The sequence below is a fragment of the Periplaneta americana genome, chromosome 11 (assembly GCF_040183065.1).
Source record: "Periplaneta americana isolate PAMFEO1 chromosome 11, P.americana_PAMFEO1_priV1, whole genome shotgun sequence".
Classification (NCBI taxonomy): Eukaryota; Metazoa; Arthropoda; class Insecta; order Blattodea; family Blattidae; genus Periplaneta; species Periplaneta americana.
In genome coordinates, this window is record NC_091127.1 from 158,628,054 (window position 1) to 158,648,488 (window position 20,435).

The 20,435-nt window shown below is 33.7% G+C and overlaps 1 protein-coding gene across 1 annotated transcript in view; it reads right to left on the bottom strand.

Annotated features, from left to right (window-relative positions):
• Positions 1-20,435, bottom strand: part of PsGEF (Protostome-specific GEF) — a 509,082-nt gene that overhangs the window by 30,475 nt on the left and 458,172 nt on the right. The window contains exons 22-25 of the mRNA XM_069840300.1: positions 9,693-10,067; positions 5,498-5,636; positions 5,159-5,412; positions 1,253-1,535 (exon numbers count right to left, since the gene is read on the bottom strand). Coding sequence (XP_069696401.1) covers positions 1,253-1,535; positions 5,159-5,412; positions 5,498-5,636; positions 9,693-10,067 — 1,051 coding nt within the window. The remainder of the gene's footprint in view (positions 1-1,252; positions 1,536-5,158; positions 5,413-5,497; positions 5,637-9,692; positions 10,068-20,435) is intronic.

A 20,435-nucleotide genomic window follows, 5' to 3' on the forward strand; every position in this document is an offset into this window, starting at 1 on the left:
GGAATTCTGTGTTATCATATGATGAATAAATATCCGCTATACTGGAGAATTAGCACGGTCACTTTGAACCGTGCCGTTACGTTTACCACCAAATTTAAGTAAATACACAATGTCACCAACATAAGAACATGACGTTGGTGTGTGGCGTAGTTGACGGGAGAAATTTTCTCTCTCTCTGTCTACCTCCTTCGTTCTGAACATTATTGAGAGATAGCACCACTGTTAGCGACAATGTGTATTTGCGTAAATATTGCGAGTAAATTATGACGAGTGCCTTAGATGAGAGGCTCGGGACAGAAACAGTTTTGCTGTAGCGCATGCGCGGACCTCTCATGCAGTGGGAGCGTGATCCTTACTTGAATTTATTTTTGCGTGTACTTGCAGATTAAATGATTGAGATCCCTTCTTGCTCCGGTTACAGGCCTTGTATTTACGAAGGTTATGTTATGTTAGATTAGTTTAGATTAGCTTAGCTTAGGTTAGGTTAGATTAGCTTTGGTTAGGTTAGATTAGCTTTGGTTAGGTTAGATTAGTTTTGGTTAGGTTAGCTTAGCTTTGGTTAGGTTAGGTTAGGTTAGCTTTGGTTAGGTTAGGTTAGCTTTGGTTAGGTTAGCTTGATTTGATTCGTCCATGTAGTAGTTAAAATTATATAATATGACAGTTTTTGATTCGTAATATTGTTAAAAAATAATAGGCCTGTAATGAAAGCGGTGAATAATTTCATGGTCCTTAAATTTTTTTTTCGTAAAAGGCTAGGTATTTTTATATAGGCCAGAAATAAAACAGCAACGCCGTCATAATTACGTACTTTACGCTTTGGCGAACATTAACTGGAAATTTACTTTCCGTCATTTTAATTGTATTCCGTAAAACACACCTTTTTTCCTGTTAATTTCCTTGTGATAACCTAGTTTATTATCTTATTACATCTTCATTTTCTTTTAATGCATTCAAAAAACCGCCGTTGTACTACATAAAACCTTGAACTTGACTAATGGAGTGAATTATTTAAGAATATAGTCGCGAATTTGACTACCACCATTTCGATTATATTTTGTTTGATACGGCTCGGTACGGCCCGGTGACTAGTGGCCAGCGAGTAGAGTCGACTATCGATATTGGTCTGCCGTGCGTATTATCCAGTTGTTCCTAAATATCAATCCGCTGTAATCCATTAATAATAAACCCATATAAATATAACTCGTCACACATCCATAAGTCTGGTTCTGTACTCCCAGCCTACTACACTCACGAGAGGCCGTTTGCTCCGGCGACTTGTCGCAGTCCCCGTCCTCGGGGTCGGAGTCCCACTCGGAGTCCGTGGCGTCCTCGGCCGCTTCCTGCTCCTTCTCGTCCAGCATCTCCAAGCTGGCCAGTGTGCCGTAGCGCTTTATGCCGCCCGGAGACGTCAAGGAGCGGTAAGGGGGCTCCTGGTCACGCAGGGAATTGTCCGCACTGTCGTCGTCATCATCGTCCTCGTCGTCGTCATCGTCGAATTTCTTACGAAACGACTCCGACATGATGGTGTCCTGTCTCTGGAAGAGAGAGTCCACACTCGCTCACGAGAGAAGTGGATAATGCAATATATCTTTAACATTCCAGTAGACTCTGCCTGATTACGACGCTGTGGACGTTATTATCAGGGACCGGATTTGTAGGTTTTTACCTATTTATTTCCTTGCTTCTGAACTCCTAAGTTCTTCAATACTTTTCAGAATCATAATCGTAGGAGACGTATATGTTAATTCTGTTGAATTAAAAAAATCTAAATTATTGTTGATAAGAGTTATCCTGTAGGGTAAACATTGGTAATTTCGTGGCAGTGGTTATTTCGTGATACTTTTTCTTTGCTCTTTTGTGAACTAACCAATGGTGTTACGAGATCCAAATTTCCGCCAAGGATTGCATATGTTGTCCAGTTTCCAGAAACATACAGCTAAGCTTTGTGTGACTATTGTAGTTGCTTCAGTGAGCTTTTATGTTTGGAGAGAGCAAGTTTGCGTCGACTTCTCAGGCGTACAAATTTTGTGGATGTTTGTAATTACATTACAGGCTTATTACTAGAGGTAAGCATATGATATTTGGTACAAAGGTTTATTGTATCTTCATGAAATTTTAGGAAATGTTTTTGGAATTTTAGATACATCTGTAGTCGCCATATAGGCTTAGCGTTACTGATAGAAATCTTAGCTGTTTGAGGCGAAATTTTGTTGAGCATTAAGTGTTACAATTTTTAAAATAGTATAAAATGTATTACAATAGGAATTTTAGAAATCTGAAGACAAGATGTGATAACAAAAAAGAAAACGGAGACGCAATGGGTTCAGTGTACCTTCTGTTTGATTTGTTATCATGGTAAGTGTCAATGATAAGTGCTAGATAACTTGCAAGAATTGTGACAGAAGATGGAACATGGCTCCACCATTTTGGACCGGAGACAGAGGCAGACAATGGAGTGGCATCATGCAAATTCACCAAAGAAATAGAAATTCAAAAGTACACCTTCGGCAGGAAACGTTATGTCTACTGTGTTTTTCGATTCAGAAGGACTCTTGCTTGTGGACATCATGCCACACGGAACCACCATTAATTCTGACGGGTATGTTGCAACTCTTAAGAAACTTCAAGTTCGACTGAGTCGTGTTCGACGACATCGGGAGAAGCAGGATGTTCTGCTATTGCACGACAACGTACAGCCATATGTCAGTCACAAGACCACAGACCAGATCAGAAAATTCGGATAGACAACACTGAAACAACCGCCTTACAGTCCTGAACTGGCACCATGCGATTACCATCTCTTTGGTAAACTGAAGGATCCCTTCGCGGAACGAGGATAGACGATGACTCCCTTGTGCACGCTGCTAAAGAGTGGCTCAGACGTGTTGGTCCAGACTTTTACCGTGCTGGTCTACAGGTCCTCGTTCCTAGGTTACGTAAGGCAGTTGAAAGGTACGGGGATTATGTGGAAAAGTGACTTTTGTTCCTAAAGGATACATCTACATTCTGTGAAAATAGCAAAGCTGTAGGATAAAAATATAATTTTTAAACAAACGTTATGCCTTACTTTTGGAGTTACTCTAGTAATATAGGTTATAGTAAAGTCCGTAATAAAAGTGTTCAGCCTTTCAGGGCAAAGAAGATCCGTTTTCAATTTCAATTTTTACTTTGATTTCATTCTTATTATGTGTTGATATCTATTTCTATGTTTTCTTGCTATGAATATTAGACGGAATTACTATGTTTGAAGTCTTGTAACAATAAATGAGAATTTCATTTGACTTTAATGAATTTTTCCACAATTCTTCTACCTCTCACGAAATTATCAATGCAATATCACGAAATTACCAAGGTTATCACGAAATAACCAACCTTTCAGCTTAAGTTGTAAAAGTGGATTTTGGCACATATTCAAGAACGTATCCAATCTTTTATGTCTCCAGATTTGTACAGAAAGTTATCGTCTTTTAGATGAAAAAATCGGAATAAGGATATATTGACACATTTGCATTTTAAATTAGTTTTCATAAAATTATCACGAAATTACCAATGTTTACCCTACTTACTGCATTATACAAGGCGTTTGCAGGCTAGTGTTACAAACTTTCAGGGATTATGGCGAAGGGCACATGTATCAATTTGAGATAAGGAACCCTGGTCCGGAAATGAACGCGTCACATTAAAACTGAATAAAATATTGCAGAGGAATTCAGGGTTTGAAAAAATGAAAAATGTGTGCTCCATTCTCCAGGGGGAAGCTTCAATTGTCAGTTACTATGGATACCTGCTGCAGTGGCAGCGATGAAATTTGCACCAATGATGTCATGTGCTGTCAAAAGAATTTTTTCGTCCTTCAAATGTATTTTGAGAGCAATAGAAAAAAGTTCTCAGTTGAGAATCTTGAAAAGCATTTGGTCATATATTTCAACCAGGAACAGAACCAGTAAATAATGTTGTGTTACTTTTTAAAATAATTCTTGATCAAGTTTGAACAAATTTAATTCAAATGTTGTGTGTGTAATGTACCTTTTATCTATAGAAAATTGAAATTTATGTAGTTATATCAAGATAAATTGTATTAGATAAAATGTTAATTATTACAATAATGTATTCAAACTACAAATAATTTTGAAGGGGAAGAAACAAAAATTTCGAATCTTATAAATTTTGATAAATAATTTGGTTCTTGAAAAGGTCAGTTTTGTGGTACATTTTGCCTTAATATACATATATATATATATATACTTATTTTTTAAGAATAATTGTAAGGATACATTTTTAACGATCGGACAGTTTTTGCGACTCCTTTCACAGGTTGGAAATAAAACCTAAAAAAAAACCTATTTCAACTTACTTACTTACTTACAAATGGCTTTTAAGGAACCCGAAGGTTCATTGCCGCCCTCACGTAAGCCCGGAATCGGTCCCTATCCTGTGCAAGATTAATCCAGTCTCTATCATCATATCCCACCTCTCTCAAATCCATTTTAATATTATCCTCCCATCTACGTCTCGGCTTCCCTAAAGGTCTTTTTCCCTCCGGTCTCCCAACTAACACTCTATATGCATTTCTGGATTCGCCCATACGTGCTACATGCCCTGCTCATCTCAAACGTCTGGATTTAATGTTCCTAATTATGTCAGGTGAAGAATACAATGCGTGCAGTTCTGCGTTGTGTAACTTTCTCCATTCTCCTGTAACTTCATCCCGCTTAGCCCCAAATATTTTCCTAAGCACCTTATTCTCAAACACCCTTAACCTATGTTCCTCTCTCAGAGTGAGAGTCCAAGTTTCACAACCATAAAGAACAACCGGTAATATAACTGTTTTATAAATTCTAACTTTCAGATTTTTTGACAGGAGACTGGATGGTAAAAGTTTCTCAACCGAATAATAACAGGCATTTCTCATATTTATTCTGCGTTTAATTTCCTCCAGAGTGTCATTTATATTTGTTACTGTTGCTCCAAGATATTTGACCTATTTGACCGATTCCAAAAAACTTTAATGGTCTTTATAAAAACCTAAACATCCGGTCCCCAGTTATTATGTTTGTTCTAAGTAAGTTGCAGATTTATTTCACATGTTCAAGTGGATCGTATGCGTGTGTAGAACAGTCCCTATACATTTCGCAGTTAATCTGGTCGTTTCCTGTACCTGCGAAGGAGTGTCGGCCGACGGCGTGGACCCGGCAATGCAGCTGATCAATTCGCTGTCGTCCCACTGGAAGTTCGAGTTTCTCGGGGTCGTATCGGGCGTGGGAGGCAGGACGGATATGCGTGGCACCTCGGTAGGAGAGAACGGGTCCGATGTAGACTTGGTGAGACCCACTGTGGCGTTGAGGGCGGTCATGCCCATCAGGATGAGCGGACCCCAGTTGTCATCGTAGTCGTCTTCATCTTCGTCTAGTCCTGAAAATCGACAAAAGTGTAACGGCGTCCTTTAAGGGTTCAAATACACAGTGTAGTACTTGTTTTTAATTCCTGAGGAGCTCACCAAGCTCGTTGTTGTTGTCGATGGAAGCCTGATGCTGCGCCGTCACGTTGCTGTTGGCCAGACACGTCTTGTGGCATTGTCTACACACGGCTACCGTCTTCTCGGGACCTCCGGACCGAACTGTTACCTGCGGCAGGCACTAAGATAAGTATGAGAAAACACCGAACAAAAGGTTGAATCTCTTGTAATAGTAGTGATGATTATAATAGGAATAAGGCATGTGATATTAGCGGAACATAAGAGATAACAATGTATATAAATCAACAGGATATCAGCGAAACATAAAACATTACAATGCATAAAAATGAACAGGATATTAGCGAAACATAAGACATTACAATGTATATAAATCAACAGTATATTAGCGAAACATAAGACATTACAATGTATAAAAAAATCAAAGGATATTGGTGAAACATAAGACATTACAATGTATATAAATCAACAGTATATTAGCGAAACATAAGACATTACAATGTATATAAATCAACAGTATATTAGCGAAACATAAGACATTACAATGTATATAAATCAACAGGATATCAGCGAAACATAAAACATTACAATGCATAAAAATGAACAGGATATTAGCGAAACATAAGACATTACAATGTATATAAATCAACAGTATATTGGTGAAACATAAGACATTACAATGTATATAAATCAACAGGATATTAGCCAAAAATAAGAGATAAAAATGTATATAAATCAACGGGATATTAGAGAAAAATAAGAGATAAAAATGTATATAAATCAATAGGATATCAGCGAAACATAAGACATTACAATGTATGTAAATCAACAGGATATTAGCGAACAATAAGAGATAAAAATGTATATAAATCAACAGGATATTAGAGAAAAATAAGAAATAAAAATGTATATAAATCAACAGAATATCAGCGAAACATAAGACATTACAATGTGTATAAATCAACAGGATATTAGCGAAACATAAGACATTACAATGTATGTAAATCAACAGGATATTAGCGAAACATAAGACATTGCAATGTATATAAATCAATAGGATATCAGCGAAACATAAGACATTGCAATGTATGTAAATTAACAGGATAACAGCGAAACATAAGACATTACAATGTGTATAAATCAACAGGATATTAGCGAAACATAAGACATTACAATGTGTATAAATCAACAGGATATTAGCGAAACATAAGACATTACAATGTATATAAATCAACAGGATATTAGCGAAACATAAGACATTGCAATGTATATAAATCAATAGGATATCAGCGAAACATAAGAAATTGCAATGTATGTAAATCAACAGGATAACAGCGAAACATAAGACATTACAATGTGTATAAATCAACAGGATATTAGCGAAACATAAGACATTACAATGTATATAAATCAATAGGATATCAGCGAAACATAAGACATTACAATGTATATAAATCAACAGGATATTAGCGAAACATAAGACATTGCAATGTATATAAATCAACAGGATATTAGCGAAACATAAGACATTGCAATGTATATAAATCAACAGGATATTAGCGAAACATAAGACATTGCAATGTATATAAATCAATAGGATATTAGCGAAACATAAGACATTACAATGTGTATAAATCAACAGGATATTAGCGAAACATAAGACATTACAATGTATATAAATCAATAGGATATCAGCGAAACATAACACATTACAATGTATATAAATCAACAGGATATTAGCGAAACATAAGACATTACAATGTATGTAAATCAACAGGATATCAGCGAAACATAAGACATTACAATGTATATAAATCAACAGGATATCAGCGAAACATAAGACATTGCAATGTATATAAATCAACAGGATATTAGCGAAACATAAGACATTACAATGTATAAAAATCAACAGGATATTAGCGAAACAAGACATTACAATGTATAAACATCAACAGGATATTAGCGAAACATAAGGCATTACAATGTATATAAATCAACAGGATATTAGCGAAACATAAGACATTGCAATGTATATAAATCAATAGGATATCAGCGAAACATAAGAGATTACAATGTATGTAAATCAACAGGATATCAGCGAAACATAAGACATTACAATGTGTATAAATCAACAGGATATTAGCGAAACATAAGACATTACAATGTATATAAATCAACAGGATATTAGCGAAACATAAGACATTGCAATGTATATAAATCAATAGGATATCAGCGAAACATAAGACATTACAATGTATGTAAATCAACAGGATATTAGCGAAACATAAGACATTACAATGTATGAAAATCAACAGGATATCAGCGAAACATAAGACATTACAATGTGTATAAATCAACAGGATATTTGCGAAACATAAAACATTACAATGTATAAAAAAATCAACAGGATATCAGCGAAACATAAGACATTACAATGTATATAAATCAACAGGATATTAGAGAAAAATAAGAGATAAAAATGTATATAAATCAACAAATTAAGAAATACTGAGCGTATTTCAGAACCACTGTATTACACTAATCAGACTTCAGATGTATTTGAGAACCATTTTATTACACTAACCGGACTTCAGATGTATTTGAGAGCCATTGTATTACACTAATTGGGCTTCAGATGTATTTCAGAACCATTTTATTACACTAACCGGACTTCAGGTGTATTTGACAACCATTGTATTATACTAATCAGACTTTAGATGTATTTGAGAACCATTGTATTACATTAATCGGGCTTCAGATGTATTTGAGAACCATTTTATTACACTAACCGGACTTCAGATGTATGTGACAACCATTGTATTATACTAATCAGACTTCAGATGTATTTGAGAACCATTGTATTACATTAATCGGACTTCAGATGTATTTTAGAACCATTTTATTACACTGACCGGACTTCAGATGAATTTGACAACCATTGTATTATACTAATCAGACTTCAGATGTATTTGAGAACCATTGTATTACATTAATCGGGCTTCAGATGTATTTGAGAACCATTTTATTACACTAACCGGAATTCAGATGTATTTGACAACCATTGTATTATACTAATCAGACTTCAGATGTATTTGAGAACCATTGTATTACATTAATCGGGCTTCAGATGTATTTGAGAACCATTTTATTACACTGACCGGACTTCAGATGTATTTGAAAACCATTGTATTATACTAATCAGACTTCAGATGTATTTGAGAACCATTGTATTACATTAATCGGGCTTCAGATGTATTTGAGAACCATTTTATTACACTAACCGGACTTCAGATGTATTTGACAACCATTGTATTATACTAATCATACTTCAGGTGTATTTCAGAACCATTGTATTACATTAATCGGGCTTCAGATGTATTTGAGAACCATTTTATTACACTGACCGGACTTCAGATGTATTTGACAACCATTGTATTATACTAATCAGACTTCAGATGTATTTGAGAACCATTGTATTACATTAATCGGGCTTCAGATGTATTTGAGAACCATTTTATTACACTAACCGGACTTCAGATGTATTTGAAAACCATTGTATTATACTAATCAGACTTCAGATGTATTTGAGAACTATTGTATTACATTAATCGGGCTTCAGATGTATTTGAGAACCATTTTATTACACTAACCGGACTTCAGATGTATTTGACAACCATTGTATTATATTAATCAGACTTCAGATGTATTTGACAACCATTGTATTATACTAGTCAGACTTTAGATGTATTTGAGAACCATCGTATTACATTAATCGGGCTTCAGATGTATTTGAGAACCATTTTATTACACTGACGGGACTTCAGATTTATTTGCAACCATTGTATTATACTAACCAGACTTTAGATGTATTTGAGAACCATTGTATTACACTAACCGGACTGCAGATGTATTTGAAAACCATTGTATTACACTAATCAGACTTCAGATGTATTTGAGAAGCATTGTATTACACTGACCGGACTTCAGATGAATTTGACAACCATTGTATTATACTAATCAGACTTCAGATGTATTTGAAAATCATTGTATTACATTAATCGGGCTTCAGATGTATTTGAGAACCATTTTATTACACTAACCGGACTGCAGATGTATTTGAAGACCATTGTATTACTTGAGATGTATGCAATCAATTTCTGGTTCTTCCTCTGACACATATCGTCGAGTGAGATAAAGAGACGGATTGCCGTGGAGTCACCTGGCTGTCGGACGAGGTCTGAGACCTGCTCCGCTCCGTGCTGCGCGACTGACTCCTCTCCGTGTCCGACATCTCCAGCTCCTCGCAGCGGCTCTCGTTCCTCACGGCGATCAGGTTGCCCATGCCTATGATCTGCAGCTGTTCGCTCCGCCGTCTCAGCGTCTCGGGGGACCAGACTTCGGGCTCCGGCTCGTCGTCTGGGGTGAGCGGCCCCGTCATCGTCGCCCCTCCCAGCTGCCCCTTCATCCACTGCGCCAGGTGCAGGGCGCTGCCTTTGCTCGCCCCCGACTTGCCCAGCTGTCGGCACTTGTGCTCGATCAGGTCGTCCAGGTGCCGCTGGGAGTTGCCCAGCGACTTGCACTCCGGCATCGGCGTCTGCAACAAGTGAAGCAGCGTTAAACCCGAGCGGTATTCTGGAGGGCAACACCAGCAAGTGGGACGCGGGAGCTGACGGGAGTTGGAGAATACCGCCCTTAAGTTCTTTTTACAGAATATTAAGGGGGAATGTATACACTATGTCAGAATTACTTTTGTCTATGTTTATATTCTACGAGCTACATGCTACTGATAAAATGTAATGCTTTCTTCTGTAAACTACTTAGATTTAAGGTGCTACCAAACAGTTATGAAACTTCTTGTTTTATCATCCAAATAAATAAGATTACATTCACATTTAAATTTAATTTTGTGAGGCTTATTAAAACCTAAACATTTTGTTCGAAAATGTTCTCGACTGGATTCTATAAACAGTAAATCATTTCTCTGACACGAACATTTTTGGAGACATGGATCTACACGGTTCCATTTTTCATTGTTTTACACGAAGATAAATTTTGTAGCATTTTAAATCTACATTGTGCTACATTTTTAGTAAAATTAATGTATATCATAGTATTATTTCCGGTTAAATTCTCATATTGCCTATATATAACAACAAAACCAGCGAATTATTATGTGAAAATAGATGTTTGCCTCTCACAACTTCTTAACGTTTTACTCCATGTTCTACGAAAACATGTATAATCTCTTAAAGAGTTCGATAATATGCGTATCTTTATGTTGATGTGGTATTAAAATTTCATTACAGTTTATAATACAGTATTCCTGAATACCATGAGTAATGTAAACCCCAATTATTATTTAAAAAAAAAACAAAAAAGAAAGCTTCATAATGCAGTGAAATATTCCCATACGGATATCTTGGAAAATGGACACCCACAATAACAGAAAACTTACAAAATATGCGGTAAACTATGATAAACAAAGATGAGAAACCCTTCTAATGTCTCAGCTTAATTTAATTCCTAAGATGTATTTCATATAAGGTTTCTTAATCTTTTTTTTTCTTTGCCTTATCATGTTGGTAGCTAGTGAGACTTCGAGAAAATAACGTCTCTGGCCTTTAATACGTAGATCTCTTTAAGCCGGTACCGTGTCATACAATATATTCATATAATTATATTTTTACATCCTCTTTCTTTCATTATGTTTATGACGTTCGTTAAACTTAAGTGTTTACTTTTCTATTTAATCAATCACTATGTTAGTATTTTACTACCTGCAGTAAAAGTGCAAAACTTTGGAAAAATATTATGTTACGTTTCTGAGTAGAGCAATCTATTTGGTTTTGTTTTATAATCTAATGTAGGCCTGTAAGTAGTTTATCTTATCAAAATTAATAACATTTCTCCTATTTGAAAGTGTGAACTTCTATTGAAACTAGTGTGTTTATTCATTAAACACTGAAGTGAGTTGTATTCAAATTTTATGTAGGTCTGTTAGTGGTTTTTCATTTGACAACTCTCAGTTCCAAACTAGAAATATGTCACTATCTACGTAAGAACAATATATAATGTGCAAGTTCAAGTATTTTAAGATGTCAGCAGAAAGATCTAGATAAATTTATAACTATGAGGAATATATGGGTGGCTAATGAACTAACGTACATGAAACTATTGAACTACGATAAGCACTGAAATTACACAAAATTAATTATAGCGGAAGAAGAAAACATTTTGGATGCTTGAAAATAATATGTAACTAATTTAAATACAGTAGATACTATATCTACTAACATTGATTTTCCTACTTACAGTAAGTTAAAATATTTCTAATAATTTTCAATTCTCAACATCTCGATTTCAAGTTAGTTTGTTAATATCTTGTGCAGTATCTTGCGACAGAACTTGATGTTTATTATTGAGGCAGCTTTTCTTGAGTTCCATTCCATTATCTTGTTTCTTGATTTGTTTCTTATGGAAATAGACTATGTTACGTTAAAAACAAAATATGACGTATTGTTAAGATACCGTACTCTTTAAATTAAAAAATATATATGCACCATTTGGAAATACTTAAATAGTGAGTTTCTACTAAACCTATTTCTTATCATGCCAGTTTTAAATTTGCATGTGATATATATCAACTTATAAATCTAGTGCTAACATTATTCTATTCTAATCTATTCAATATTAATAGTTTTAGCGTAATTTTCTACATATATTCGTAAGCACGAGAGCAAATCAGGAATGTATTTGACAAGAAAATGCAAAAAAATTGTCGATTTTCAGAAAGATTTTATTGTAACTCAAATATATGATAATTTATTTCTAGATTCTAATTTGGAATTATGAAAAGTCAGGGAAAGTACACGATATTTATGAAGAAAAACAGCCTCTTTAACATTTGTTAATAGATACATATAAGCTTATAAAATCCTAAGTTGATTTATTGAAATATGAAATTAGTCGAATAAAAGGAAATACATTCGGATATGTATATGTTTATGTACATATAATATACATATCCACCATATGGTGCAATGAATATGCTTCTACCAGAAATATGTTAATATAATATTTATGCACCATGCTTCTTTAATTGAAATCTCTAATCAACTAAGTCGATACACTGATTAACTCTCACGCATTGACAAGTTCACACTAGACTATAGCTCTGCAGTCGAAAATGCCCAAATTTCCACTACTTTGAACGTCACCAATGTACAGGGAGAATGCATGCAATTCTATAAAATTTCTAACTACATCTGGCCTCTTCGGTATTCACAGCTTCAAACTTTAGGACTTAAATTTCAAATTGAGATACAAAATTACTGAATAGAGAAAAGAGGCACTGAGATAACTTATTTTCTTCCATTCTGACATTTCAATTTTATTAAAAAATATCGACTTTTTAATCTATCTCGAATAAGAAGAAATCAATTGGAATCAATGTTCAGAAGTCTTTGGAGCAAATGAAAGAATTTCATCTAGGCATTCTTGAATTTTTAAGGCATAATATAAACAAATTTACGAAATTTCCTACTAAAATTGACTGAGGTGTACAATCTTCAGCTTTCTCCGTATGCAGAATGTTAAGTCAGAGGTTTTAATTCAGCTTTAGAAATTGACATTTTTCACTGTCCATTTAAAATAATGTAATGTTTCAGATGAATTAGCCAGTACCTCATCGACCACACGGTTGTGAAAATAACAAAAAAATAAATTTAATTACATTGAAATTTCTTTCTCGAAATTGAGCATTCATTTAAATTACTTTAATATTTAAAACAGAGTATGACTATATTACTTTACTGCTATATGACTAAATAAAACTTCACTTGGATTATGCAATAGGACTACACAGAAACACGGGGGAATTATAAATATGTCAACCATGAAATCTCATTGCATTTATTTTAGAACTGTACTTTTTCCTGATACGAACTGCAGTTATAAAAAGTCGTTTATATTAAAAAAAAAATATTGTCACAAGTAAACTAACGACTTAACCAATATTTATATTATTTTATAACATTGCAACTAATGCATGTTAATTCACATTTCTTAGGTAGGCTACACAAATACATAATTATCAGAAAATAACACTTCCTCACAACTCAATTAATGAAAATATTAACTTTGAAATAAATCGTAGACGTGGATATTAGAGTTTGTACGAAGACACAAGCGTAATGTAGGAATATGTACGACAAGCATATAAATATTTATATAATGGGAAGGAGCTAGAATATATCATTTTAGGGAAAAGGTTATTTAGTGTCAATTAGACACAGTGTGAAATAAAGAGCTTCATTGCGAAAATGAAAGCATAGAAAATCTACGTTATGTAACGTGATCTAAAATAAATATTTGTAAACAATTTGTGTGTTATTGAGAAACTCATTTCATAGTTAAAATATCAAGATTGGAAGTGAATACCGCTTCTCTTTCTGACGTATCTGTGGCCTTAAATGCAGAATTGTAAGTGCACTTATGCTGCATTGCAAAATTCCATATTCAAAATAAATAAAATAGTAAATGACCGTTAAAAGATATTAAAGTACTTACACTATAGTAACACATATTTCCATAACATAATTATATCTACAGTCTATTGTTTAACTTTATTTGCAAACAATGCTATCATGAAAAATATCCTTCATGTTTGAAAAAATATATAGACATAAAATTATTATTGGAAATGATTACAAGAAATACCTGGAGATGGTGTTGAAGTCTCAGTCATCAGGTTTGATATACTACTAGGTTCAAAAAGTTCCCGGAATTTTACTACCATTTTTCGTATTAATATATAACAAGGGATATTATACATTTGTTTTGTTGGTAACATTCATGATGTCATTTCCTTAAAGTTTGTTGATAATGGCAATTATTGGTTTTGAGTTGTAGGCAATTGTTTATCATAGTGTTTCGTTTGTTCGTCGCATTTTGTAATTATGTCCACAGAGCAAAGTACAAACATCAAGTTCTGTGTTTTGCTGGGGACATGATCAGTATGGCTGATGAAGATGGTGATTTCTTAAACAAAATGAAACTGGTGCTACTTGTACGACCCAGTCCCTAAACGACAGTCATCTGAGTGGAAATCGAAAACATCTCCTCGGAAGCAAAAATTTCCTAGGGACACTTCCAAAGGCAAAGTTATTTTAAATGTTATGTTTTATTTAACGACGCTCGCAACTGCAGAGGTTATATCAGCGTCGCCGGATGTGCCGGAATTTTGTCCCGCAGGAGTTCTTTCACATGCCAGTAAATCTACTGACATGAGCCTGTCGCATTTAAGCACACTTAAAGCAAAGTTATGTTGGAAGTTTTCTTCGACTCTCAGGGTCTCATGCACCATGAGTTCATTCCAGAAGGTCGTACTGTAACGAAAGAATTGTACGTAGAAACCCTCCGTCGCCTCTGGGACGCAGTGAGAAGGAAACGTCCAGAAAAGTGGGTAGAAAAAAACTGGTTCCTTATGCATGTGACAATGCACCTGCTCATCGCGCAATTATTGTAAAGAATTTTCTTGCCAGGCACAACATAACTGCTTTGGATCACCCACCCTACTCTCCTGATCTCTCACCACCTGATTACTTTCTGTTTCCCCGTCTGAAAAGTCATCTGAAAGGACGGAGATTCAATGCTGAAGAGGTTATCGCAAACGCGACGAGAGCACTAAGACGGGTTTCACAAAATGGCTTCCAGGCTTGCTTCCAGGAACTCTACACGCGTTGGCAAAAGTGTGTAGTTGCGGAAGGCAACTATTTTGAAGGGAATTCTGTAGAATAGTGTTTAAGGTACGTTGTTTCTATGATGCTAACAAATTCCGGGAACTTTTTGAACCTAGTATGTATATGTGAGAGGGAGAGAGGGGGAGAGAGAGGAAAGAAACAGAGAGAGAGGAAGAGAGGGAAGATGGAGAGAGGGAGAGAAGCAGAGGGAGGGAGAGAGATAGGTCGAGAGAGAGAGAGAGAATGAGAAGGACGTTTGATTGAATAGGTTACTGAAAATATAATTCTCTAATACAAGATTTGCAACTTGTATTACGTTATAGAAATATGAGACTCACGAAACGAAGACAAATTTCTGTAATTAACGAAAACATGCAGCAGTTTATGAATATTAAATTGACTATTACACTTTTACTACATCATACTACTTTTAACCAATAAAACGGTACGAAAGAACGTATTTGAACCAATCATGACTGTTTATTGCTACAATTTTATCACTTCCCTAGCATTTGTTTATTTTTATCACTTCCCTAGCATTTGTTTGTTTTTATCACTTCCCTAACATTTGTTTCCTTGTTTGCAAACATTTCAAACTGCAAATTCTTTACGGCACTATAAAACATGCTTTGCATCGTCAATTGTTTCCCGCATAGATAGTCGACTGAAAATGGCGCCTCCCGTCAAACGTTTTGGTGAAGGTAACATTATTGAAATAGAATTTTAGTAAGTAAATTAAATAATATCTATTTTATTGTATTTGAGTACTTTGTTTTTTCTAATCTTTATATACTTTCTTCTGTTTTTATCACCTCCCTAGCATTTGTTTCTTTGTTTGCCAACATTTCAAACTGCAAATTCTTTACGGTACTATAAAACATGCTTTGTGATCGTCATTTGTTTCTCCGTATAGATAGTCAACTGAAAATGGTGGCTCCGTTCAATTGTTTTGGAGAAGCTAACATTAGTCAAATAGAATTTTAGTATGTCAATTAATATTTTAGTGTATTAGAGTACTTTATTTCGTCTAATCTTTATATGCTTTCTTCTAATCGTGTAATAGTCAATTAAATTTCACTCGAGTTTTGATTTTCTCTATATAAATCAAAACCTCTAGTGAGATTACTGTTGATAAAATCCCAAGTGCAATATCAGGCAATATTCTAGTAATACATTCTTCCTGTACAATTCGTAAGAAATTCATGAATACACAAAATGCATGCAGTCTGTTCATGAACCTACAGTACTTAAAGATTAGTTGACAACAAATAGAAAGCCATTGAAAATTACTCATTTTTTTCGTACCTTGAAGTTAGCTCGTCAGTTTGTGTGGATAACTGCTCCATTTTCTCACTACACATTACATTCTGAGATGACACTTGATTAACTGGATCGGCATTGCAACAATTTATAATAAAGCATAATAATGTATATTTCATTTAAATTAGTAGATCAGTAATGTTACCATCCGTAGAACTTGTTTCATTAATTGGCTGATGGATTATAATTATTGTGGAATATAAAAATGTCCGAAAATTTTATTAGCGACTACATTTTTTCAAAATTAGTTTCGCAGATTAAGCAGCTAACTTTCTGAAGAGTAAAAAAATACAAAAGTAAATATCTTTATGCTATATATACATATAAAGATTACACATAATTAAAAATACAGACATTCATATCTTATGGAACTTATTTATTCCCATATATGTTACACGAATGTCACACAAAATTTTTACTGTAAATGCAAAGAAAAATACCACAGTAAAATAATACGATCCTACATACATATCAACAGGATAAGAACATGGGATTAGAGAGGCTAAACAGTGAGTTCCCTTGACAGCTGAAATGGAAGAGATAAAATAACAGTGTGGATCCAAGGACAAGGACAAAGAGGTAGGACAGACCACGTCATGACTGCAAAGTCCAAGAAAATGGCAGAGGGTCTGTGGTCATGAATGGAAAAAAAAAGTAGGAAATCAATGACATTTTGAAGGTTATAAATATAGATTTATAAAACAAATACAATTTTAATTTAAATGTAATTCATTCGTGAGTTTCAGTCTAAATTACTTATCTTTCATTAATTAAAAACAAATTTCACAACATACAATTATTTGTTTTTTAATATTAAGTTGCAAACGTTTTCATCGAGTAGACATCTTCAGGCAATGTACACAATATCTAAAGACTTTTATACATATCAAATAAAATTCTTTGATTGTGTAATTGATTGAGATTAGAATGTGACATTAAATCTGTGGCCGGGAGGAAAAAGGTCTTAAGTCAATTTTTTGTTAAAATGAGATTTTTATATATTCTGAAAGCGGAAACAATTCTCTACAATCTGGTAAAACGGTTAAACTCAAATAAGACTCCTGACTGGATTTATAGAGCGTTACCAAATGTCCTAAGTACTTTTTGAATCGAGAATAAAGGACTGAAGTATATTTAATACTTCATTCCTTACAAACCATCACATGTTTACTTTCCATGCTTCCCTATTAAAAAGGTCTAACTTGTATTTTAGCCATTTTATCACATACTGATGTCCTTTCCTTTTAAAACTTTAAGCACCAGGGTAAACAGTCCTATAATTGTTTAAGACCCATTTTGCATTCCTAATAATTTACATTTCTAATTTATTTTGACATGAGAAAGGTCTTATTTTTAAATAATCCCTTCTACTCAGTTTGGGTTCTACTCTTAAAGGGGCTTAAGTGCGGCTATTTTTGGAAATAATCAAGAAAATTGTTAAATGAGCAACATTGCCTATTTTAGAAGAAATATGAACAAATAATATACAGCAAAAACCTCTTAATTAATAAACTCTATATATATATTTTTTTTTTTGACACCAATTTCAATCTTTCTACTGCTCTCCTGAAAAGTTTAAAATTTTTACTTAAGACCTTTTTCCTCCCGGCCATAGAAATATAGATAAAATGATTAACATTACATACTTACAATTATTTGAAGAAAATCATGCAGTCATTGTTGTTATTGTAAAATACAACTTACAAACAATTGGTGCATATAGGGGTTTCCTATTAATACCTATTATTCTGTGAAACCATAATAATGAGTTTTTTTGTCATCACATTGTGACATGTTGTTGAATATATGGAAATAAAATACGTACAATTGTTAATATAACTCATGTTACAATGACTTAAAAGCTGAATGATGATATTAAGTTTCCACTTAAATCTATTATTGAATTATGTGTTGGCTATAATAGTATATTATGCAATGAACCTATAATGGTAGTAATTAAGACGCGAGTATGTTTATGAAACGAGTGCAAGCGAGTTTCATAATTTTCATACGAGCGTCTTAATTACCATTATAGTCAAGTTTCATACGACTTTTTATGCTCGACCATATTTCTAACTTGAAATTATTCATAAGTAGGCCTATTCAGGTTATTCTTATCTGAATGAGGGGCGGAACTGACCTCGTGCAATACCTCGTAAATTGTGAGATGTGCGCAGACGCGAAAGTATTGATTTTTTCCGAGAAACAAATGTCGACATTGACCGTGATATAATCTAGAGAGTAAAATAAACATTAATCTTGATATAACCTTGAAATTGAATTAGAAATTGAAAAACGAGATGACAAATTGAATTTATTTGAATATTATTTACAATTAACGCTAATCAGTATAGTAACAGAACTAGTTGTCTTTCGATTGCATATCCGAGAATAATGGATACTTGCGCTTTCATATTGCTACAATGGTATTTTCTGATTGGTGGAACACCTGAACATTAATGAATATGTGTACTTTAATGAGGTCCATTAAAGGGCTGCTACCAGGTGTATAATTACTACATTTCGGCATGGTCGAGCATAAAATCATTTAGACTATGTTGTATTGTTATTATGTTGACAAATTTTATTTTGTGTGAGAAGTTCGTAAGTTTCATTATTATAAATTATACGCATGAACATACAAAAGTTTCACACACACATCAAAATAAAATGTGTGAACGTATTACAATATAACAAAGTCTAAGTTACAATAATATACACAATTCGATTAATATTCAACATTGTTCGTTAAAATTCAGTCCACATCATACATACAAGAAGATAGCATCTGAAATCGAATTGTCTTCGCCATCACTGATATTGGGGATCCAATCCCCGAAACATGTCCGATTTTAACAATTAAAGAAGCTTGACAAGTATATGTGTTCATGTAACTGTTATGAGTGTTTATTGTATTTTATTGCATTTATAGTCTAAAAGATTTTAAAGGAATTTTGAACTGGAAGAAATGGTGAACGGGAGAAGAGTTCGGGGCAGAAAAAGATATTAGATGATAGACGACATTAAGATATGTGGATGATATGAGGAGTCAAAGAGGAAGGCAGAGAATAAGAAAGGCTGGAGAATGCTGGGTTTGTAGTGAAAGACATGCTCTTGGGCAGACTACTATGAATGAATGAATGAACATAATTTGATAATGGATTAATATCAAAAACTGAATACCATCGTTCAGCTCTTAAATCATTACAATAATAATTGCTGTACGATTTATATTAACATATGTATATGTATTTTACTTCCATATATTCAACAACATGACACAATATGATTACACAAAAACACAGTAAAACATTATTATGGTTTCACAGAATAACAGATATTAATAGAAAATCCCTATATGCATAATTGTTTTCTAACTGTATTTTAATTCATAACAACAATGACTGCATGATTTTCTTCAAATAATTGTAAGTATGCAACATTAATCATTTATCTATATTTAATATTGTCACATTCTAATCTCAACTACTTATACAATCAAAGAATTTTATTTGATATGTATAAATGTCTTCAGATATTGTGTACATTGCCTGAAGATGTCTACTCGATGAAAACGTTTGCAACTTAATATTAAAAAACAAATTATTGTATGTTGTGAAATTTGTTTTTAATTAATAAAAGATAAGTAATTTAGCCTGAAGCTCACAAATAAGTTACAATTAAATCAACATTTGACTTATTTAAAAATAATCACCACGATGATTTATAAGCTAAATCAAGTCTTGCTCGTATAATTAATAAATTCTATCATGTAATTTAATCGATATCGTACTAGGTAACATTTGTACATTGTAAAATGCGATCATATGGTAGTTTCTCACTTTGACTAGCTCACGAATTATAAAATATGAACTACTTCTGCAAATGGAGGAAGCTATTGT